Source organism: Urocampus carinirostris, chromosome 20 (assembly GCF_059441175.1).
Source record: "Urocampus carinirostris isolate Australia breed hairy pipefish chromosome 20, RoL_Ucar_1.0, whole genome shotgun sequence".
NCBI classification, from domain to species: domain Eukaryota; kingdom Metazoa; phylum Chordata; class Actinopteri; order Syngnathiformes; family Syngnathidae; genus Urocampus; species Urocampus carinirostris.
The window spans coordinates 9,735,296-9,759,966 of record NC_142368.1 but is presented as its reverse complement, the minus strand read 5'-3'; the positions used below and the strand labels follow the sequence as shown (position 1 = coordinate 9,759,966).

Sequence of the window (24,671 nt, the reverse complement as noted above, 5' to 3'; positions counted from 1 at the left end):
TCCAAAATACTGGAACTACAATAAAAGCATGCATTTGTTTTACGTAACATGAACTTATTGTTGGCCATCTTGCCGCTACGGGTACCCAAAAAGCGGGAGCAAGAAAATGAGAAGTACAATTTTGCATTTTGGTCTTTAATGAGTCTCCATCTTTTGTATTCTTTCGGGCGTTTGTTTTTGGTTGCACTACACAATACAGAGACCTCTAGCAGTCAAATCATTTATATAATCCCTTTAAATCAAGTCCATACAAATTACAGATTAATTTATACTTGCTCACATTATTTCATTTTCACATCAAGTCTAAATGTTCATTTTATTTCTGGACCCCAATTTGAGTAGCACATTTTATAAAAGATAGGAGAACTCGGTGGCTGACCGATCTTAAATACACATCACAGTGTTTGCAATCATTTATATAATGAGAAATCCAAACGTCATTTTGATTACCTTCACAGTTACATTCATTTAAAATTAATTTTTTTAATATAAGTTTGTGAATCTCTGGCGGGACCAATTAAACCCTTTCAGCCTCTCGAAGGTATGGTTAACTTTGGAAGGGTAAGATAAGAATGGGAGTCTGGAAGAGAAAGACGGAAAACACACGGGTATTTAATACAATGTTGGTCCAAAAAGAAGCTTAACGTGATTATTTCAAGTCATTTCAAGGAAGGCAACACCTCTTGGTTATTAGAAAACCAAATGTCAGGGGCCACAATGGACTGAAGTGCAGTGTTGAAATGGAAACATCCCATTCTAAAACATGCCAAAATGTGAGAAAATAGTATATGTTATTTGCCTAAAGTCTGTATATATTTTATCGATATATTCCAATCATTTTCTAAAATAATTCATTCTGAAGACATCCTGGGCAGTGACGTCACGAAAGGATTACCAGCACCTGAGCGATTCACTCGCCAATTTGTTAAGGTGTTAATTAGTCGAAGAGGTTACGAGTCCTTTAAGCGAAGTTTTGGTGTTTTTGTGGAAAAACGCCTAGGTGTTGTGTCGTGGATGGGCGCAGTAATGGTTTTGCTTACGATGATAATCTTTTAAAACGAGAAAATTCAATTTTATTGTGAAAATTTGACAAAAATCGTGAAGAAGACGCGAGTGTGTGACGGCCCTTCAAAATGGCGGTCGTGGCGTTCGGCGCAATATCAGGAGGATTGCTTCGAGTACATGTGCAGTCTTACAAGGGAAGACTGGAGTCCTCGGTCGTACCGACAGTAAAGACTGTGATTCCCTTTAAGAGAAATTCAAGTTTGGAGTCCGCTTCGCCGTCAGCCAGCCCGGGTTACTCTCCCGCCTTCTATGCAATGGAAACTGCCACATATGCTATGCTAGCCGACTCGTCTCTAATAACTTCATCGAAGCTGGAAGAAACGACGAAAGCTTGACAGTAACGCCGGCAATGGGAGTGCAGTTGAAAAATCCAACAAACTTAAGGTGAGCAAACAAAGTTACATTTTGTGTTTCTTCTTTCAAACGAAGGGTAGCAACTAGCTATAGCAAACGAAGGCTAAAAAAGTCACTGTCCATATTTAGTCACGATTATGTACAATCTTCTGTTGTAACTTCTTCATTTATGTAGTCGTCAGGGGCATTTTTAGATTAAGAGTTTTGTTTTTATTTTAAGGTACATAGTGTAAAATTTGACCACTAGATGGCACTGTATGGTCTAATGTGAACTAAAACCAGTGGCAAATGAGCACAGCGTATTTTCTGCAAGATGTAAGACAAATATTGCGGCGACAATTTAAAAAAAATGTAGAGATGTTTCAAAATTTAATTTTTTAAATACAGTATGCAGTTTATATGTGTATGTAGTTTGTTTTGCTGCACTGATAAGTCAATATTTTCAATAGTATTTTGTTGTCATGCAAGGAGTCCAGTTCAAAGTTGCTTTAGTATAAAAAAGTTAAAATCATTCAAGTTCACAGAGTGAAAAAATGAATCTCATAATGATTTAATACAATTAAAGATGTCTCGAAATCACATTACCGTATTTTCCGCACTATGGGGCGCACCGGGTTATAGGGCGCACCCCCAAAAAATAGTTTTTGGTCCTATAGCTTCCATAGGTAAGGAGCACCGGATTATAAGGCGCTACAATGGGAACGTCATCAAAACAGTCAGATGATTCAGTCCAACTGATTACCCCCTTAACATTCCCAAAGCTTGCAAAGAAGCAAATACGTGTCGTAGACACATGCGGATGCGGTGTCCGTACGATGTCACTCAAATGCATCATTTCAAATATCATTCGGAAGGTTAAAGTCTTGGGATTCAAGAAATGCCAAACATTTCTTAGTTTCTATTTTCTTTTTCGCTCGCAACTTTACTGTGCATATGACAATAAACACTTGGAATTGAGTTTAATTCACTCAACTCATCACAGCAACATCAAGATCGTTCTAAAACAAGATACCGGGAAAATACAAAGCCGCATAGCTCACCTAAGTTCTCACGTTCAATAATGATACGCAATCATGGTCTTCTTACAACCGTGAGTGAAGTAAATCCAGGAGAGTAAATTATTTGCAAATACAGACTAATAAAACATGTTTCTTTATGGTGTACTTTAGCAAGCTTGCTACGCCATTGCTAAACTCGGCCAATTGCAGGGTTTGTTTTGGCGCTCTAGCCAATCCGAGGCTCCGAATAACTTCAGCCAATGGCGATCGATTTAACGGATGATTGACACATCTTTTTCGGCTAATTGCAGGGTTTGTTTTGGCCCTCTAGCCAATCCGAGGCTCTGAATAACTTCAGCCAATAGCGATCGATTCAACGGATGATTGACACATCTTTTTCGGCCAATTGCAGGGTTTGTTTTGGCACTCTAGCCAATCCGAGGCTCTGAATAACTTCAGCCAATAGTGATTGATTCAACGGATGATTGATACATCTTTTTCGGCCAATTGCAGGGTTTGTTTTGGCCCTCTAGCCAATCCGAGGCTCTGAATAACTTCAGCCAATAGTGATCGATTCAACGGATGATTGATACATCTTTTTCGGCCAATTGCAGGGTTTGTTTTGGCGCTCTAGCCAATCCGAGGCTCCGAATAACTTCAGCCAATAGTGATCGATTTGACGGATGATTGACACATCTTTTTCGACCAATTGCAGGGTTTGTTTCGGCCCTCTAGCCTATCAGAGGCTCCAAATAACTTTAGCCAATAGTGATCGATTCAAATGATGATTGACACATTGGTTAGCCAATGAAACGCCGGTATATAAATCCCAGCATACACCGCGGACTACTCCACGTTCGGGGGGAAATCGAGTCGGCGGCTGTTGCGTAAGTTGCGAGACCTTGTGATTTAATGTTGATCCATAAATAAGACGCACTGTATTATAAGGTGCATCGTCAGCTTTTGAAAAAAAATTAAGACTTTTAGGTGCGCCTTATAGTGCGGAAAATACGGTAATTTATCTTTTTCAGAATATATTATTATTAGTAATATACTGAACAATTGGACCCCACCAAAACATGCAGGATGCTTTTTTTCTTGTCTTACCCCCTAGTTTTTTACTCCTTTCTGTCTCTTATTTCAGCCTTCTCTTTTCCCTGCTTTTCTTTTTTTTCACTCCTTTTTCATTATATTTTTTTTCTTCCCTAGTATTTTACTTCTTTATTCTTGCTTTTTTTCTCCTTTTATTTTATTCAACTTTTTTTCACCTAGCGCTTTCTTTATTCTTGCTTTTTCCTCTTTATTTTTGTATGCTTTTTTTTCCCTTCCTTTTTCCCTTTTTTCTTTTGTTTTTCTTCCCAGCTTTTTACTTCCTAATTTCCCTCCATTTTTATTAAATAGTTTGCTCCTTTTTTCTTTCATACTGCCCTCACCACTACATTGTTTTCTTTGGGTGGGCAGAACGTGTTATGCTCTCCCCCTGACAGTAGGTGGTGTATCGAGCCATTTGTTAAAACGTAATGCCTAACCAATTGTAGCAGAAAATGGGGACATTTAACGCGGGGTTGTCACAAAACAGGAGTCTAGTGCTAGAGTGATTCAGAAATACTCTATAAACTGAAGAATGCAGTTCAATATGGAATAAACAATACATTTAAAAGTTTGCCTGATATTTGCAGTGCAATGTAAAGTGGTTAGGATTTGGTGTTCTCACCTTGGCGATCCAGGTTCAATTACCGTTATGCAAATGCAGGCAACGCTATTTTTTGACTAATCTATTATTGCTTGAATACGGTAATATACTACCATAATACCACACGTGTATAACACGCACCCAAATTTTGAGTTATTTTTCAGATAAAATAAAAGTGTGCCATACACGAATAAATACGATAATCTGATTAATTCCTAAATGGTTAATGTATGGAGAAGCAATTCATGGTAATGAAGCATTTCTTGCCAACCAAGAGATCATTTTTGACTTTTTCCCACCAAACAAAAGTCAAAGCAAAATTGGTAAAAGAGTACTTTTAATTTAATCTGTGAAAGTAAAATAAAAAACACATTTTTACCTCCTCTTAGTGGTAAAATAACTATTGTTTTGAATAATGAGCAAAAATGCATGAAATATTATGCGAACAAGAATTTTTTTTAAGAATACTCGTAGGTCAAGAAATTTGTATTTCTTTTTCCTAACATGAGCCTCACCTAATGGCAGCTGACATAATTTTCTGTCATCTTGCTGCTAAGGGTAGAAGAGTAAGTGAGAGGCTGGGCAATATGAGAAAAACAATTGTGTGTTTGTTACTTTGAGTCTCCGTAGTTTGTATTTTTCGTATCATTCTGAAGCACATATTTTGAGTTGCATTTATTAATTACACATTCACACTATAGGGACATCTTGTGGTCAAATATTTCAGTGTCCCTTTAAAAAGGCATTGATTCTGAGTGTTTCAAAACCAATTTGAGGAAATGGTCTGTTGATAAACAATATAAAATGAAATGACATGTAAACATTGATTGTCAAAACCCTTAAGGCTGGGAAAGAATAAGAAAAATGGTGCACTTTGGTCACTGGGTCTATGTAGTTTCGTATTATTTCTTGTGTTTTGTAGCACTCGTTTTCAGTTGCACTACACAATTCAGCGATATTTTATCGACTGTCCTTAACGGCCTGATGTTACTTATGAAACTAAATGGTATTTAAATCAAACGTAACAACTGTTGAATGTAAAATTACTCATCGCCCATATTACATTTGCATTGAAAAAAATCTTACACTTCATAGACAAAATACCAAAACAACAATATCTCAATAACAATATATTTACGCTTTGGAGGTCATTTATTTCTTGGTTGCGCTCGTTGACACTCCTTTGCAAACACTGCCGTGTAGTGACGCTTGACGGGTAAGGTAGTTGATAGGCATTGTGGGAAATGTTGTTTTTCAATCAATAATAATAATAATAATAATTTCCTTGTATTGTCATTCTGTGTAACAATGTACACAGAACGAAATGTCGATTGCACCTGACCCGTTGTAGCGAGCCGATGCAGCCGCAGCCAACAGAGGGCGCCGCCGACCACTTTTTAAGTCTTAGGAATGACTCGGCCGGGGCGCGAACCACCGACCTCCCAGTCTCAAAGCGGGCGCCTTACCATCTAGGCTACTGAAAGCGCTCTGCACTGATTATTGTACATATTTTTTTTTTTTTTTTTTTTTTGGGGGGGGGGGTTTTGCAGGCCACATTCTCGGGCTGTGTGTTTGACATTTGCTTTAAATTATTGAAGTATTTTCGCACCACCAGACATTGCTTTATAAAATTTGGACTTTCAGTGAAAGGCTGTAACTTAAGAAGAAAAAACGCTGGTAAACAAAATGTTTGTAAAATAGGTTTTATTTACATGTTGTAGTCATGTAAGCTACATTTGGGTTTTGTAGAAGTGTGGCCCTAATATTGTTTTCTTGTCTCATACGAGACTTTTTATTGTGGAAGTGAAAGCGTGAAGATTGTAGTGGAGTTTCCGCTTTCATGCTTCTGACATCAGGAATAGCTTCGACGTTGGATACAGGAAGTACAGCGAATGCATCGAGATGCACCACAAAATATCAAAGAACATGCACGACGCTTTCGTTCGCATGACGCCGACCTGAGAACGTGATTGTCGAGCATGCACAGCATCCCATAAAAGTCTTTATTCCCTCGGAGAGAACTAGTAGCCACAAACTAGATACAGTAACCGTATCGTATTCCTGGCAGAATAAAAAGGCGTAGTTTTCACTTAAAATCAGGGGTGTCAAACCCATTTAGCTCAGGGGTCACATGATTTTTCATGGTACCGCGTCCACACTTTGGGTTATTTTTGTGTTTGGGGTTTAATGAATATTCTGGATATTTACTTTGTATTTTTTTTTATTACTGGATGAATGGATGCTTAAAAACAAGTTTCGTTGCTCATTTCGACAATAAATATTCTAAATCTGAACCTCTTGGGGCTGGATTATTAGGGAGAAAGAGGTGGAGTGAAAAAAAATGAAAGAGTAAAAGAGAGCAAGAGCCAGATGGAAACAAAAGAATGAGAAAGAGGAAGACCGAGAAAGAGCGAGAGAAAAAGAAACCGAATTAGAGAAAGGGAGAAGGAGAGCAGCTTGGAGAGTGAGACAAAGAGGGAGACACAGAGATATACATGCATTTATGAGAAGGAAAATGCACCTCCAGTGTCTATGAAAGGTCCACCTAACTTTTGGCCACCTCAAGTGGACATATTTAAAACTGCATATCATTTTACCTTGCGCTTCTCTCAGCGTGCTCTTGTAGGCCGCATTCAACCTGTTGGCGGGCCTGATCAAGCACGCGGGCTGAATGTTTTGACACCCCTGCTCTAAACAGTTGATCAAGTGGTCACACTTTAAATTACACCCACAAAAATTAGCGCAGTGCTCAAAAGGAGCCCTCCAAAAAAGGCCCTACGAGAATATTGTGATTCCCAGAAGAAAGTGAAGTAGCTTTAATTTATGGGGAAAAAAAGCCAATTGAATAAGAATATTTGAACTCATTTACTTTCTATAAATGAAATAACAATGTGCCTTTTATATCATTAGTAAAAATGTCATTAAAAAAGTATCGCTTTGAAAAGGCAAAACTACATGACCTATCATATGAACATGCATTTTTTTTTAAAAATCCTCCTCCGTGTGAGCACAGTGCTAATATTTGTTTGTGACATAAAACAAATTTTAAAAATTCGATAACAAGGACATTTTCTTTAGTTTTTATACATAATATACAAAGCTTAAAAGGTGCTAAGTCACAGTGGGTCCACGTAGCTTAACAAAAGCATACCTGTTTATTTATTTATTTTCCCCATGTTTTCTACTTTTTTTTTTATCATTTTAAATTTTGTACAGGATTTGTTTTTTTTTTAATTCAGAGAAAGATTTCTTTTGTTTTGTTAGACTGTTCTCATCTTGCCTATTTGGGCTCTAATCCGGATTGTTAGGTCACAGGTAGCGGACGACAAGGTCACAGTAGATTGCAAATGTTAAAGAATACTGTCACGCATTACTAGTAAAATATTGCAACTCAAACGCTGTCACAATATGGTGCGCTACTCTGCCACTTACAAAGGGCAGCTCATTAGTGGCAACATCCTCTTATTGCTAACTGTCACCTCCTTCGAGGGTGCTGAATTTATCCCCATGGAGATATTCTCTTTACCGTATATACTCGCACCCAAGCTGTATTTACAACTATAAATCAAAATACTGAAATTGTGGGTCAGTTTATGTGAGTGAGCATATTTGGTTGTGTGTCTCCAGTAGCGAATGCTAGGCAGTGCGTGGGGCAGCTTCAATGCGAGTATATATGGTAATTTATAATCAGGTTGTTACTTTTGGGTGTCAGTTATCTGGGGGGGAGGGGGGTGTAAATGGAATCGCTTTTTAAATGAACTAACCTGTGACTCTTACCAATTCCTGTTATTTAGTAACACGCCCAACACTGTAAAAAGGGGGAGCAATTGGCTGAGGTTGACAGGTATGCACTAGGGAACTGTTTTATACTCGTTCTACTTCATTAATAATACACACAACAGGAGCACCATGATTCATAAACGATAGGAGAGTTCAATTGATCGTTAGGCTACATTTACATCTTAAAATAAGTCTTTGTATTGCGCTAACGCTGACGAGACATCCTATGTTCGTTTCCAAACTCGCTGTTGTCTGGGAAGGATAGGAAAAGCAGGAGCTTATATAAAAAAAAGGAAGATTTTTTTTTGTGTGCTTGAAACCAGGTCACGTTTCCCGGACACAACGTCGAACATGGTGGGGAAGCTCAGAACTGGCGTTTGCTATTTTGTCCTAGTTTTGGGTGGTCCAGTTGTTTCCCACGGTTGAGGACTGGTCCTGCCCAGCACTACAGGGGCCCCTTGAATTGGTTGCCTGACAGGTGCTGCCGGATTGACAGCTTGGAACCAGCCGCATCGCCCAACTTTCTCCAAACCACCTAAAAAAAACAAAAACAATTTGGTCAAAAACATTAAAAAGTGCTGAAAAAAGCATTGTAGTATATGCAGTAGTTCTTTATTTGAGGTGTACTTGCGACGGTCTGAACACTAGAGGGCAGGACCTCCCTTTCTATTTAGAACCAAATCAACGGATACTGTACTGCGTTTTTTGACAGTTCAGGGGTGGAGAGAATAAAATACATATCTATTACTTTATGGCAAGGGCGCCAAAGTCGAATGGAATCTAAATTAATATAGCACTTATAACCCCGAAATGCAACTTAAAGAGCTGTATAAAACCATTTAATTGAAATACACCAGTACATAGTCCCCCTTCCTCAGCAGAAAATGACTTTTTTTTTTAAACAGACATGTTTTTTCTTGAAATATATATATAAAAAATAGCAATGTATTATTAATTTGAATCCACATTTGCTTAAAATGCAGTTTTCGTTTGATTTTTTTTTTTAATCTCTGGGACCTCGACTATGTTGTCTTTTTAAAGGAACACTGTGTAATATTTGACCACTAGATGCTGTTTTATTTTGTAGGTGATGTTCTATTGGTGGTTTTTGCAGCTATAGAAATAAATATCACTTGACAAACGTAAACAAAACGATTGCTATAAAGCATAAGGACTTTTATAAACTAAAGACTCAAAGTGACCCAACTGCACCATTTTTCGTATTTCCCCCCCCAGTCAGATCAGGGGATGTTGTCATGGTGGTCTGTGGTGCCCTTTTAGACTTTTTGGGATTACGGACTTCAGACCCTGCCTGACTTACGAACCAGTTAGGTTCTGGACAATTGTTGGTAAATTGAATTTGTTGCTAAGTTGCTTCAGTGCTATATTTTTATAGAACTTGTGTTTAAGGTTTGTATAAGTAACCTGTATTGTTTTGTACTAAACAAATATAAATATTTCATAAAATAATATGCTCTATTAAAATAAATAAAGTGAGGTTTAACTTTTGGAAGATGCGCTACAAAAGGTCCTCCTTCGAGGTAAAAAGTTGCTAGAAATGCATTCGGACCATTTTCCCAACCGCATCAAGCTTTCTTATTCCACTTCCCTTCCAAAAGAAATGTCTCGCCTCTTTTTTATACTTTTGCTCCCCCACATGAAACGGATTGTACTGGCTACCAGTAACAGACGGAGCCTCCTGATCTGACTCAGGTACAGCACCTTCATGGTCTAGTTGCCGTTTCTCGTTGAAAAGCATTATCTGGCTCTTCAGGGATTATCTTGGCCTAATAATAATAATAATGAAACTGTTGATTAAAAATGGTTTTCTTACAAATATGGCGTTACTACTGAAGTAGATATTATGAGTTGGATAAAATATTAACCAACCAATTTATGGTTCTTTTATGTGCTGGTGATACCCCCGAGTAACAGGCACATAAAAAACAGGGTCTGCATCGAGTTTCCTTCTCGCTCCCCCACAAGCACCTTTTCGTGGTGGTGGAGGGATGGCCGAGAAAAAAAGGAAACGAGAAGCGGTACTATATAATCGCTCCGACAGCCTCACTCGCTGAAGCGGGCCAGGGGGATGAAGGGACGGCGAGAAAGATAAAACGGACACCACCGGCGTCATCATCAGCTCGTTAGTGGATTGCCCTGATTTAGTGGATTAAAAGTGACCATGGGAAAAAGTATCTCTTTGTTCCCTTGTACCATAATTGCGGCCCAGAATAGAACACACACTAATAAGCATCAACAAATCTGGTGTTTGTTTTTTGCCGTACGTTGCACATCTCCCTGACAATGGCCTTTTCTTTCTCGCTGAGGTCATCCTCGTAATCTTCGGGGACTTGCTTGTCCAAGTTCTCGTGGACTTCCAAAACCTGCGGGGCCAAAATTCACGTGAATAGTTGCAGGAGCTAAAGGAAATTAGGTTCTGGCATGAATTTAAACTCCTCAAACTCACCTTCATGGCATGCACCACGGCCTCTGGCTTCTGGGTGCAAGACAAATATCCCGTGGCAGGAGACGATTCACTGGTAGGGAGACGGCCCGTGCTCTGGACATTAGGAACAGGCACATTATCGTTAGCATGGATAGTCAACCGAAAACAGTTGTTATAAACTTTATATTATTCCTGTTTGCGTAAGTAAGTATATTATTTTTCTTATTAGACACCTACAAAGGAGATTGTATAAAAAGCCACTTTGTTATTAACTATTCTACCTTACTGTTGGTCATTAGTTTGACTTTATGTACAATCGGCCAATAATGTTTTTTGATATCACACTGTTTAGATTTGCTTTCCGTAACCTATGAGATTTACTAAATAGAAAGGGCTCAGTGGAAGGCTTTCAGAACATGTTGGAATTTCTTGTCTGAGGGTTAGGTTTTGTCCTTGCAAGTTCAAAATCCATTGATAAAGTCAAAGACAAATATTTTTTGCTCATTTAAAAATATATATATTCTGGAAAAATCAAATGGTAAAACAGGTTGAAAGTATAGTAATATCCTAAATTACTGACCAAAGTGAATAATCCGTATTGTCTGAGCCTCAATGGCTAAAATTTTCTTTTTTTGCAGTTTATAAATGTATTCGGTTTTTAATATTCAACACCTGCAAAGGAGATTGAATTGGATGCCATTCTTGTTTACTATTATAATGCATTGTCATACATTGCCTCGGCTTTAATGAATTGCTTACATCATTGTCACTATCGGCCAATCATGTTGCTGTTCTTTGATTTCTAAACTCTTAAAGGCTTATCATTTATCTTGTAACATAACAGATTTACTGAAACAAAGGGCTCAGGAAAGGACTTTCGGAGCAGATTTGAATTTCTTGCCTGCGGGTTGGGTCATCTCCTATTCTTGTAAGTTTGAAAAATCCATTGACGCTCTCTCCACTCATTTTGAGTGTTTACTTCTCAGTAAGCCAGTGTTTTTCCAACCAGTGTGCCGTGAGACCTTGTCTAGTGTGCTGCAGGAAATTGCCTAATTCTATCTTGCATGCTATTGTTCAGTTCCTTTACTTTCTTTCATTTATCAGAAGAGAATCTAACATCCATCCATGGCAGTAAATTTCTGTTTGTTTTTCTTTTTTATGAACCAATTACTTGTCCGTGAGGCAGAACAGTATATTTAATGGCTTATTGTGTTAGATGAAGCTATATAAGATTGGACTTCAGAAAATAAATTAGAACTCTTGCACATGATTTTGACAGTTTTAATCATTATTTTAATAATAAACAAAAAAAAACAAATAATCGGAACGTAATCAAATATTTTTCATTATTTTTTTCCACAATAAAACAAGATAAAAAATAGCATATTTTAACAATTTTCTCCTCAATTTTACTTATCCAAAATTACAGCAAAATGATTCACCCAAAAAATAATCTATACAGTAATCCCTCGTTATAACCAAGTTCACCTTTCATGGTCTTGCTCCTTCACAGATTTTCATCATGTGATATGTTCAGCTTTTCTAATGGCTAAGCAGTCTGGTCTTAGCAATAAGCCAATTTTTTTCAATTTTTTTGGTGAGTCGTGCGTGCATACTTACCAGGTTGTGCATGGCATCGTGTCGTTGGGGCAGAGAGGACAGCTGAGACTCCGAGTGGTACAGGTTCATCCCTTTCCGCAGGGCTCGCAAGTCACCTGGATTGCACTGAGCACGCAAACATGACAACGGTGAATATTTCCATTAGGAAACTAGGAAAGGGAGTCAGTGTTTGAAATTGCATTCAGTTTGAACCCGCAGCCCAGAAGTAGAACAGCAGAACATGCACCAAATTAAAGTCTTGGAAAGAGCAGGACACTTTGATAATACTTTTCAATATCCTTGTGTTTTTTGTAGGACCAATCCTGCCCTTTTTAGCAAAAATATATATCTACAAATATATGCTATATAAATGAATACACATAATAATCATGTATTACCTAAATATAAGAAATAAATACAATGTACTCATTTATGCATATTTTATTCATATGAGGTGGCCCAATTGGTTGACCATTAAAGGGACAGTAATATTTAGTGCCTCCTAGTGGTACAAAAACCTTTCAGTAAACATTGATTTGAATACTAGGCTAAAATACATGAATCGCCATACCATACTTATATTTCTAAAAACAAATGGTTTTTCTTTTACATAGTGAAACCTAGTTTTCAGCCATGTTTGTCTGACGTCTTTCTGCTTGCTTTGGCATTGGTTTTCATTCACATTAAACATCAGTGCCATATACTGTAGTGGGCAAATTCAGACACGTCGATCTGCCATTAAGTGAAAAGCTCAGCCAGTTTGGCCCGCCCCCCCTTATTTGAATAATGTGATAAAATCCACGGCAAATACCGAAATAAACAAATGACAGTAAATTACAAAATGCATTAGAAGTATAAAATTGCTTTTATGTCATTTAGGTATTGATATCGCATATTTGTTGGTGTCTTCATACATTTATTTCCACATATGGCAGGATATATCCTCTTTAGTGTTTTTAGTTGCAAATATCAGCAAGATCAGTCATCGACACACAATATGGAAATAAAACGTGTACCTGGTACTGATACTAATTGTAGGTGTATACAAAAAATGAGAGCACATGTTTATCACTTTTTGAAGTTTACTTTAATTTTTAAATTTGCTCTGTCGACTAAATGCAACCACTCGGCTGAGATTCTACATTCTAATATTGGTGGAGGTGCCTGGAGCATATACGTAGTTAGCCTCCGCTAACCTTTACTGTAGCACTAGAAGATCTTTAGGTTTCTTTTCTACTGTTGAAAATGCATCTAGTCACGTTTGCCCGTCGGGCTTGTCGGACGGAAAATGTCCCGTGCGTTGGACTGAAACAAAGCCATCGATGATCTCATTGCGTTAATAAGAGCGACGCAGCCCGCTGGCGAACTTCCTTTGTCGGCTACACAAGACAAAATCCTGTGGGCTATTTCATTTGACGTCTTTTAAGTTACACACACAAGTACTTTTAAGCTTACAAGATTGTGAATGCACAAAATCTTTTTTTTTTTCGTGTTAGCATTTTAAAGCTAGCGTCACACAAGACAAACTCTTACTCCTGTGAGCTATTTTGATTGATATTTTTTATCTTTAAGTCATGCATTCAAATACTTTTGAATTTACAAGATAGTTTATGCACAAAAAAAAATCCGTGTTGGCATATTCAAGATGGCTTGTCTAGGCTAAAAAAATATTATTTAAAGTGAATGTTTTATAATGATTATAATGCAACCAAAAGGATGAATCCAAACTACAGCCTTTTTTTGTCTAGCCTTTTTTAAAGCAATAAAAAAATAACACTGCTCCTTAAAAACGCCATCACCATAATGATAAAAATATTTCAAGGGATACTGTGTATTGTTTGACAGCTAGATGTCATTGTTCTGTGTTGTGTAACCAAATACGAGTGCTAAAAAGACGAACTACATCATTTTACATCTTTTTTTTGCCCAACCTTTTTGGCTTTTGGGGGTACCCATAGCACCAAGAGGGCGAACAATCATTTCAACTACCTAAGTGAGCCTCATAGTTTGTAAAATATATTCTCATTTCACTACCTACGAGTATTATTTTATATATATATATATATATATATATATAAAATGTTTAAATGATAGTTTGTGTATTTTGCTTATTAGGCAAATCAAAATTGTTGTTGTTTTTTTTATCAATAACAGGTGCCAAAATGCACAAGGCCCATTTAACCAGTATATATATATATACATTTCACTTTTTTGTACAGTGCTTATAAATATTTTTTTACTAGTTTTTCCCAAGAATTAATATTTGCCACTTATATAAAAGAAGCCAATCTTTTTTGATTCTTTGAAATAATGAATATTTTTAATGAATCAGGATTTTAAATTTGTCGCTGTTGTTCTGATACACATTTTTAGCATTCTTTATCCTGGTAGCTGAATTGAAAGCTTAGTTTTGTGTGTCAAACTGTGCATACACAAATGAGTGAAATCATTAGTCGGCAACCTTCGCTCTACCATGGATCGATTCAATGTTGATATTCTCGCGACCCGGCCCCCCAATTACATTATTAACAATAATAATAATAATAAGCCTAAATTTGCTGTTTCCATTAGATCTTTAGGGATTTAAATGACATGAGAATAGCCATTTTATCTTATCACACTATGTATCTGTTGTAATGGAGCATTGTGGGAATAAATTCAGCCAAAACAACATTGTACATTGATTGACCAATCTAGTGTGCCTTCAAAATAAAAAAGGGGGGACAACATGCTACCGTGAATAAAAATATAGTGATGAGATCAAATCTAACGCATCCCATGTCATCGACTGTCTCACTGCCACGACCCTGACTTTATTCCCGTTGCATCTAACATTGAGCAAATGTCAAAGGTGATAGATAGATAGATAGATAGATACTTTGTTCATCCCCGAAGGGAAATTCACATTTCCAGCAGCATCCCTGAGCTGAGAACAATCGAGAACAATCGAAAATAACACGGGAGCTGCTGGAGTGGCTGCCATTCGTGACGGCGCCGGAAGAAAAGATTCAATTTGAATCATATGTATAGATTAACCATTACCTATACAGGGTTTGTACAGGTGTTTAAAATCCTAAGAAAAAAATGCTTTAATTTTGGGTCGAGTGCATGAAAATACTTGAAATTGTTACCATTGCCTGGTTTCTTGGCTGTCTGATTCTATAGACAATGCAATAAATTAATTTAAAAACGAGTGTGTGAAAATGACACCAACACGCCTGCTTGAATGGCTCGTCATTATGGGGTTTTTGAAGCGTCACCGCTTCTTACTGGTCCCACCCAGGAGGACACCTCTAGACAACAGGCTCTTTTTGGCTCTGCTCACATAGCCCTTTCAGATTCTCATATATATATATATATATATGATATATATATGATATATTATCAATATTAATTCAACAATATGCACCAAATGATTTAGTAACTTCATATGTTTTGCAGGGGATCTCCGAAGAGCACCTGAAATATTAAAATATTAACATACCTACAAAACAATTGGCTCATAACAAAATCCTGGTAAATTGAAAACATCAAAAATATAAGTTAAAAATATTATCTTTAGCACAATAAACGATAACATGCAAAAAAAATAGCTATTAACCATTTAATTTTAACCGGTTTCCTCTGAAAGACACAAATACAAATTGAAATCAGTAAAAAGTGGCTAAGCTGTGTGTGCATTGTTGAAGCAGAATGACAGATTTCATGCAAGTTTATAGCAACATATTGACACAATAATCCTAGATGGGAATAGCTCAAAGTATGTGCTCGTAGCCAGATAGTGATAGTCAACACCAAAAGTGTTCTTCTGAACAGTGTTGGTTTTTATTCTTTGAATGTCCTTGAATAGTGCTTGAATTTGGCCATAAAAAGGGTGTACAAACCCTGACTGTAACTTAGCACTGTAAAACCTCACAAAGTTATTTTTGGTAAAAAATAGTGTGTGTACCTGACTAAATACAGTTTGAGCAATAAGCAAGGGCAACTTGTTTTTCTTTCTGAGCAGGCGGTTGCCGACCACTATTATAGAATAGAATGGCCTTTCTTGTCATTACACAATAGTACAACAAAATTGGAAAGCTTTTAGTGCAAAGCAAGATTAAAAAGATAAAACTATGTATGAAAAAATAATTTTAAAAAACAACTTTCATGATAAAATAAATGTGTATATTCACAGTGGCAGTTATATAGTAGTTTGTGCTCATGAACGCTGTAACAAATGTGGGATCGTTCCATTGTTTTGTCCATTACGCTCACAGTGCATGCTAGTTTCACGTTTCGTGCGGGAATGTACGCACCTGTTCTACTATTGCATGTCTATTTGTGCATACTTGGGACGGTCAACATTGTTGCGATAAGAATCATTTGTTCCCAAAAGTGGCCCACACTCGTCAACTTGAGAAACATTTTATCTATCCCCAAAAACAGAAAGCGCTTGTTGCATTATGGATGTGCAGGTCTACCTGTGTTGCTTGTGTCTCAAATATTTATGTCGCGGCTACCCAGGAGATACTTCTCGATTTTTGTTGCAAAGGAGCGAACGAGCAAAAAACGCCCAGTAGCGAGTGATCTCTGTACTAAGAAAAATAATTCTTATGATAATCTGTTAAAGGGAAAATGTGTGTGTTCTTTAACCACTAGATGTCATTTAAAAAGCAGAATACAAACTACGACTCGGTCTCAAAACTGTACCATTTTTCTTTGTCGATTTCGGGTACCCGTAGCACAAGATGGCTGATTATTATGTCAGGTAAGTTATGTAAATTAAATGCAAATTCCTTGAATTACAAGTATTTTTGCTTATTATTTAGGTCAAAATGTTAATGAATTAAGGTTTTCTTTACCACGTTGCGGCATTAATTACACAATGTCCTTTTAAAATGACTCGTTCGCTTTTGTATGTACCTTAATCAATATTGACACAGAAATATTTCCTTCATCTTTTAATACCAATCAATACTTTGACCTTGCAATTTAAGGGTTGAAAACATTTGCAATGTAAACAAATTAAGATCGATGTGTAAACGTAAAATCACTTGTTATAAAAAAATAACTTGACATGAGTCTTCTGTCAGTGGCAGGATGTTTTTGTTTTGTTTTGCAGTGTAGCAACAATACTACAATTAAAGCAAAATTGATGTTCGATCCGTATGTGCTGTTTTTATTTTTTTCGTGGCTGCTTTTGTAGCGGACAGTCCAAGAAGTTGAGCTGAATGTACCACCACCAGGTAAGGAGACAAGCAGGAAAAAGACTGGTTAGTTTTACCTTCTTCATTTGGATCTGTGATAAACTATAACGGTTGTGAGCCTGCACAAGAGAACAACATCAGCAGTGTTGACCTCAATGCAGGACACTTCAAATGATCATTTTTCTCACAAAGGGAAACAAAAGGCTTTTGTTAAAATAAAATGTATAGAATTTTTAAGCATGCTGGAAAAACGTTTAGGAAACAACATTCGTCTATTTATAAACTAATCCCTTGCTAATTCGCAGATTTTCATCATGCGTTGTGTTCTGCATTCCCATTAGCTAAACCTCAATGACGCTGCTGTCCGAGTTGCACACGTATGAAGAACGGCTTGCCAAACGTATATTACTTACGCAAAATTCTTTTTCAATTTTATTGTTCTCTGAAAGCAGTTATGTCAACAAAAACGCTTTGGACTGTCAAAACCATTGGTGGGCGGGGCCAAAAGGCAGAGGAAGATGCTTTCTATGGCCAACAAAGTTAGACTTCTCAACCCACTAAACTTGCAGCAAGCGGCTCTTTGGCACTCCCTGGTGCTTTTTCCAAAACGTTTGATAATACATGGTTTCTGTATTTCAATGATAAAGATAGATGGACTATGTTTCTTTTTCTAGGTAAGCGCCCAAGGACACTTCGACATATAACACTAAGGAGCCGGGAATCAAACCTGTGATCTCTTTATCCCAAGACGAGCGCTCTACCCCTTGGATTCTTCACAGAAAACAAAAGTTGGAAAATTAAGTATACCTTAATAACCCTCTTTGTGTTTTTGACTCGTAAAAAAGTCCATGGAACAAAGTCTTTATGTTGTGCCATATACAGTGTTAACAGGTGCAAGTTTTGTCTGTTCAAGGTGCTGCAATTAATTTATTTTTTGCCGCTCCAGACATTTTATATACATATATAATTATTTGGGGGCAATGTGGCTCTTTTAACCTTTTGGGTTGTCCAACCCTGCCTCAAGGAACATAAATGCAGTTTTCCATACCGCCCACATAATGGTGACATTTTATCATGTGAAGTAAAAACGTAGTGTCTTGAAAATTTCTTCCCCATAATGCATTACATGCAAGATTTTTTTTATAAAATTAGTTTGAAGGTGCAGAAGTTATTTATATAAAAAACTATACCAGGTATAATACTTTAATATGTTAAATGTTTGAGCCTGTAGATTGCATTTGTTCTTTAAAATTAAAATACTCTATTATGCATTGAGACTATTGCGGGACCTTATTTGAACGCAAAAACACGGGGGATTACTGTATACATATTTGAAATAAGGGGAAAATAAGCAAACTGGGTCGACCTCATCCACCACCCAAAAATCCATGTTTTTAATAGTCTGCAGAAAATATGTTGCTCTGTCAGACATTGGTGAGAGCGCCTCTGTTGCATCTCGATACAGACTGACGTGACCTTGCGGCGAACCCCCTTCCCTTCTGCCCCGCCCCGAACACCCCCGTACTGGCGTCTTCCCAACGTGGGCGAAGTCATCAGAGGGTGATGCGGCTTCCTTCTTGTCATTTAACGCCGCCGCACTCTTTTGCCACGGGGGCTAACCGACGTTCACAATTGAAGCCTCCGCCATGAATTAAACATGCGGCAAACGTCGAGACTTTCGCGCGCCGGCAATGACTCGCATCGACTCGCGTTGTCTGTTACACTCTCCCACTTCTAAAAAACATTTTTTTTTAAAGCGCAAAAGCCGGCTTTGGATGGGTTCAACGGGCGGCCGCCAGCAGATCTTCTAGTCGACCGCCGTTTGACCATCTCCAACAACATCGTTTGGATCAAAATCGGAAAATCTTTTCAAGCTCTTGGGATAACGATTTTAGCTCACGGGAAAAAAAAATGAGTTTTTTGGCCTGGGCCTCGGATGCGGCTGAATAAAAAGCTGGTAACCGATTGTTTAAAAAAAGATCCAAACAGAGGATGGGCAAGTACTGATACCTTCAACTGGTATGTGACTATACAAATACATGCCTTTGCCTTCAGGTAATTATGACAATTACAATAACTCGTATCAGATAGTACAGTAATCCCGTTTTTTTGCAGGGGTTGCATTCAAAGACTGACCCAGGACATTCAAAACCCGCACGTATATACCAATTTATTAGCTCAGGAGGTAAGGTGCTCAACTTGGGTTCGAGAGGTCGCAGGTCCGATTCCCAGCTCCTGTTATATGTTGCAGTCCTTGGGCAAGACACTGAATCCCTAATCTCTCGATGAGCAGATAATTGCCTTGCATGGCTGATGCTGCTATTGGTTAGTTAGTGTAAAAAGGAAAGTGTGAAGCACATTGTCAATCTCCTTGGGAGGTCTTCATTGACTTAAAGCCCTATATAAATGCAGACAATTTATATTTATCAATGAATTTAGAACAAAAATTACAGGCTCAATTATTTGTTAAATAAGTACTGTACTTTTTGTTATACGAATAACTTGTGCCAAATTATAATCTTGCCGTTGTATTTCACAATTGTCTGGATCAAGGACACGATCCACTTTCCATGATACATTGCCACCATAATTTGGACGTTATGGAAAACTGCATTTATCTTCCAGTTCCCTCCTACAAAAACCATTCTTTTTTTTCATTAGCACACAAAACGACAGGGAGCCACTAGGGAGCGCCAAAAACCCACGTGTGGTTCCAGAACTAATGTAGCAAGTCAAAGCCCAACTCTATTGGCGATAGAAAGCTTCCTCTTCTGTATAACTAATCAGAATGCACACAATGTGCGAGGAATATCCGCCAAGTAGCAAAACCATGATAAGCAAGGGATTACAGTCTATCCAATGATTGTTTTACAATTATCAACTGCCCCAAGAAATGATGCAATCTGAAGGATTTTTTTTATTTGAGGAATATCTCAATTATTGGTTTGGGGGATTTTTTTCCATTCAACATTCAAAAATATATTTGATTAAAATAGGGGATGGTCAAATATATATACCACATAGCAGGCTTTGGTATTGGAACCGATGCTTCCCCGTTTACTAGTTTCAGGTATCGTTGGATGATTACTGGTATTGAACATCCTTTAAACATTTTATTTGTTAATTGACAACTCATCAACAATCCAATTGAGCCTTTATTATTGTGGCAAAGCATTTATTAGTTAAAAAAAAAGTCATTATTTTAATATTAAAGATTTGGTCAACATTTTAGCATTCGGCTACACCAAGTGTGGGCAAACTACGGCCCGCTGGACAAAAATTGTGAAAATGTAATGATAATATAATATAAAGTACTACTAAAAAGTTTTGTTTTGGTGTCTCTCTTGTACCCAGTGTCCTTTGGCGTTTATCCAGATATTTCTCAAATGTCATGACAAATAAGACTTGCATTTGGAGTTTTTTTTAATAAATATTTAGTGCTTAAAAAACATGCATAATACGTTTTCATTCAGAGTTTATCAAAAACAATTATGAAATCAATCGATTTATAAATATAAATGAAATATAACACCTACATTTAGATGCCTGTATGTATATATAATCAATGTATGAGGAAAATTGCCCATTATTATCTTTTCTCTTCATGTACTGGATTTAAAACTCTGATTTAAAAAAATAATAATAATTTTGTTCTTTCTGGCCCAGTCCGTCTGCCAAATTATTTAGCCCCATGCTGCCCACAACTTAAAATAATTGCTTACCCCTGGACTACGCCAATTGTTTTCTATACAGACCCGGTTAATAAAAAAAAAAAAAAAAAAAAGAGTACTTTTACAGTTGTTTTACAAAGTAAAAGTAGGTGCTGGGCAATTCTTATACATTTTATTAAAAATAAAGATATCAAATCTGTATTCGATTAAGGCTCAAGGACTCTAACCTAAACCGATTTGAAAAAATGAGCAGCCATCAACTTATATGATCATCAACGAGTTGCTGATTACTCGATGACCTTTCGAACCAAATGGTTTGTCACCGTGCCTTCTCACCTGCGACAGAAGCTTGTTGTTGTCGTCCTCCAGGATCCGCACTTTAGTTTCCAGCTGCCGGATGTAGTTGGAAGAAGAATCTGCGGCGACAGAAAAAGAGGAGGAGGAGACCACATTAGCATTTCAAAGGATGATGCTCAGGAGACAAAAAACAGGCGTCCACCGGCAAAAGAAGCTCTGCAGGAGATCACAAGAGGTTTCACACTCACAAACTTTGTTGTATGGACAACTGACTGTTTTTAGATATAATTGCAGGTTCTTATATTAATACAAAAAAGGGCTCGACGAATATCAAAAATGATGCAACTGCACATCACATGCTTTATTTGGACTTCTTATCCAATAACAATTTGATAAGTGACGGTCTTGAAGTATTGTTTCATGGATAAAATTAAGAAGAATGGAATGTATTGTCATTGTAACATGTCATTTGCACAATGAAATGTAAAAGTGCTATCCTGATGGTGCAAGAAAATTTACAACAGTATAAAATACCAGTTAAGGTCACGTCATGTTTATTTGTATAGCCCTTAATCACAAAAGGTCTCAAAGGGCTGCACAGACCACCATTACAACATCCCCCAACCTGAAACCCAAATGAGGGCAAGGAAAAACTCGGAATGTGTGCCCTGTGTAACAACCAGACTAAATCTTTCTCGCCCAAGAACTAAAATTAAAATAATAAAGACATGGAAAATGATAATACTTAGTAAAAATAATAGGAATAATTAAGAACTGAATCAATATTATTCAGGCTTTGTACACCTTTTTAATGGCCAAATTCAAGCACTTTCAAGGCCAATCCTCAGATTTTTCCAGTACCATTCAAAAAGGAAGTCTGGTGTGAAACATGCATTTTGCAGATCAACAAATATCAAACTAACATTTGCGTTTGTTTTTTTATCTTGCTTGTTTATTCATCAAGAATTATGATTGATAGATCTCGAGTAAATTGCTAATATATTTATTCATATGCAAATATTCTTAAGACAAATATCTGACCATATTGGGTTAAAATGAAAGTATTATGTAGCTTACATTTTCAGTTGCATGAAGTTCTTCCCATTACAATTTACCACTGGGAAACGCTAACCTCATTTTTACATGGCCTATAACAAATGTCCATAATTAATATGCAATCCTTTCACTAATACACATTTTGTAGTGCCCCGCTTCGGCGCAGCATCGAGCAAAAAATAGTTAATTAAGTCATCTCTGAGTTACCTTTCATATCACTGGACAGCACTGTCTTCCGATTTAAAAAGCTGTTTCTCTTTTCTGCAATTTTTGAGGAACTTGTAGGAGGCAATTGACACTTGACATGACAATGGCATCTGCTATTTTGACTATATTATTTTCAATTTTTTTTCATTTAACGCGTGGTCTGTCGTGTCTGACTGCCGGTAAACATGACAAGAATCCCAAGGATGTTCCTGACCTTGAAAACAACATTCAAATTCAAGCATTTTCAAGGATTTGGATTCCTGATTATTGAACAATTCCCGTCTAAGTGGTATTCAGTGTTTTATTTTGCAGTGTTGGGGGGGATTATTGCCTTTGATTTTCATTTTATTGGTTCTTGATTTGATCATCTACCTAAGGGCAACAATTGTAACCAGTAAAGTCCAGGGTGGAAAGGGTCCTTATCAATTTTCTGAGGTCTGTAAACTTTGTTAGATTTTGTTAACATGAAAACGGCATAAATGCAAACAGTGAAAATAATTAATAAAACCAATGATTGTACTTTTGGAGTTATGCAATCCCACTGAAATTACTCATAACCCGATCCGAGCTCTTTTAGGGGAGGGGGGGTCGGCTGTTATCATTTGGTTTGTAAGTGTCACATTCCTGACGATTCTCCTCGTGTGACACAAGACCCCCCCCCCCCCCCACCCCCCACCCCCACCCTCTCTCACATTCCTCCCAGACGCAGGTTTGCCATAAAAGCGGCAGACGAACGTCACGAATCCGGGTTCAAATCAGGAATGGGAGCCACACGAGACTCATAGCCCTTTTCTCCGTTCATTGGCGGCACATCGGAAGCAGTCTGCCTGCTTTTGTTTTTTAAGCGCAAAGCAGATAAAAACACAGTAAGAGATTTTTCCCCTTACACAAAATGGAAAGTTCATTTGACAGGGAATTACAAATGTAGTGTGCATGTGTTTCTGCATAATGTTTGCTCATGCTAAAACTACTATAAATACCTAAGTGCTGAGGTTTTAAAAAGGTCAGGGGTTCAATAGCCTGCTGTCACCTAATGATTGCCTTTTGGCAGAGTTGAGTAAACCAAGCGCCTTGTGCAAAGAGAAGTGTGGTAAGCAATTGTGCGAAGAGAAAGAAAGTAGAAAACACACTGTGCACATGTTGATTGCCGTTTACTTAAATGATTGCACTGGACAACAATGTTTTACTTTTTGAATGTTGTCTAGCTATCTACAACTGATCCAGGGTATTTCTTGCACTGCCCAATCAGGAAATAGCACAAAAACCTGATCCGAGAAAAAACAATGCTAAGTTGATTGTAGAAATCAGAACGTGGGACAAAATTCTACATTTTTGTGGCCTTATCAACTCATTTTTGTCAATCAATATTTTGAGTAAGTGTATCTAAGCAGGGGTCTCCAATGCGGTCTCTCTCTCCCTACTGAGTCAATTTAACCCTACTTCCTATATATAACCTGAAAATAACACGTTATTGTAGAAATGCATATTCAATTGGGTGCCCTTTGTGCTAGTTAGTAACAAATACTAGCTCTCTGCTTGAGAAAGGTTGGAGACCCCAGATCAACAGGAAACGTCAATAACTGTAAACTGGATGTTAGGTGTTGATAAAAGTAAGTAAATACATATGGCATGTTGCGTCGTCATTGTTCACACTTCAGGGCTTTCTTAAATGCTCCACAGATGTTTATTTTGTATTTAAAATCAAGAAACGTAACCTTTTTATGTCAATGTGTGTAGCTGCACTGTTTTGTGTTCACTATCGAGTTCTCCAAGCAGTATCCCGTCAAAAGGCTAGTAAGCAAACGGGGAGTTGATTAGCAATGGCCACAACTAATAAGAGGTATGTACACTGAAAACCTTTTGAAATTCCCTCAATCGCTGTTACTTGTTGTGGTGTTTTTCATTAACAATTGGGTTGTGCATATTCAAATATATGATTGATGAAGAACGGTGTTAGCCAAGCCAATATATTCCTGTTACTATACTATTAGAATTATGCGAGCAGACCAAAAGAGAGAAAGATAATTGTATTTTTATTCTAACATTTGTTTTTTTTTCTGCTTGCTCGCAATGAAGGTTTTTTTTATTTTGACCATTAAATATGTGCAAAGAAGACTGCTTAGGCTGCCGTGGTTGGGTTATTTGATTATTATTGTGCACTGCATTTCATTGTTTTGACTAATTGCACACAGTTGTTACTTTGACCATTATTAAGAGCTTGTGCATTGTCACTAGTTGCCATTCTTTGATACTCACATCCTGTTTAGGGTTGTTTTTTGTAACCTAGCTTGGGGGAGGATCTTTAAAAATGGTTGG

The 24,671-nt window shown here is 37.3% G+C and overlaps 2 protein-coding genes and 1 long non-coding RNA gene across 4 annotated transcripts in view; 1 reads left to right on the top strand and 2 right to left on the bottom strand.

Annotated features, from left to right (window-relative positions):
- chga (chromogranin A) overlaps window positions 1–24,671 on the bottom strand; it is a 569,746-nt gene that overhangs the window by 287,491 nt on the left and 257,584 nt on the right. The window lies entirely within an intron of this gene.
- On the top strand, window positions 928–22,874 carry LOC148346200 (uncharacterized). The gene is made up of 2 exons (XR_015848364.1): window positions 928–1,449; window positions 21,165–22,874. It is a non-coding gene; the product is annotated as an uncharacterized LOC148346200 (long non-coding RNA).
- Window positions 5,798–24,671, bottom strand: part of LOC148346197 (coiled-coil domain-containing protein 85C-B-like) — a 66,792-nt gene continuing 47,918 nt past the window's right edge. The window contains exons 2-7 of one of the 2 annotated variants that reach the window (XM_088325746.1): window positions 21,132–21,211; window positions 17,202–17,243; window positions 11,957–12,061; window positions 10,358–10,450; window positions 10,176–10,274; window positions 5,798–8,425 (exon numbers count right to left, since the gene is read on the bottom strand). In XM_088325746.1, coding sequence (XP_088181872.1) covers window positions 8,336–8,425; window positions 10,176–10,274; window positions 10,358–10,450; window positions 11,957–12,061; window positions 17,202–17,243; window positions 21,132–21,211 — 509 coding nt within the window. In that variant the 3' untranslated portion in view covers window positions 5,798–8,335. The remainder of the gene's footprint in view (window positions 8,426–10,175; window positions 10,275–10,357; window positions 10,451–11,956; window positions 12,062–17,201; window positions 17,244–21,131; window positions 21,212–24,671) is intronic. The other variant, XM_088325747.1, reaches the window with a different exon arrangement.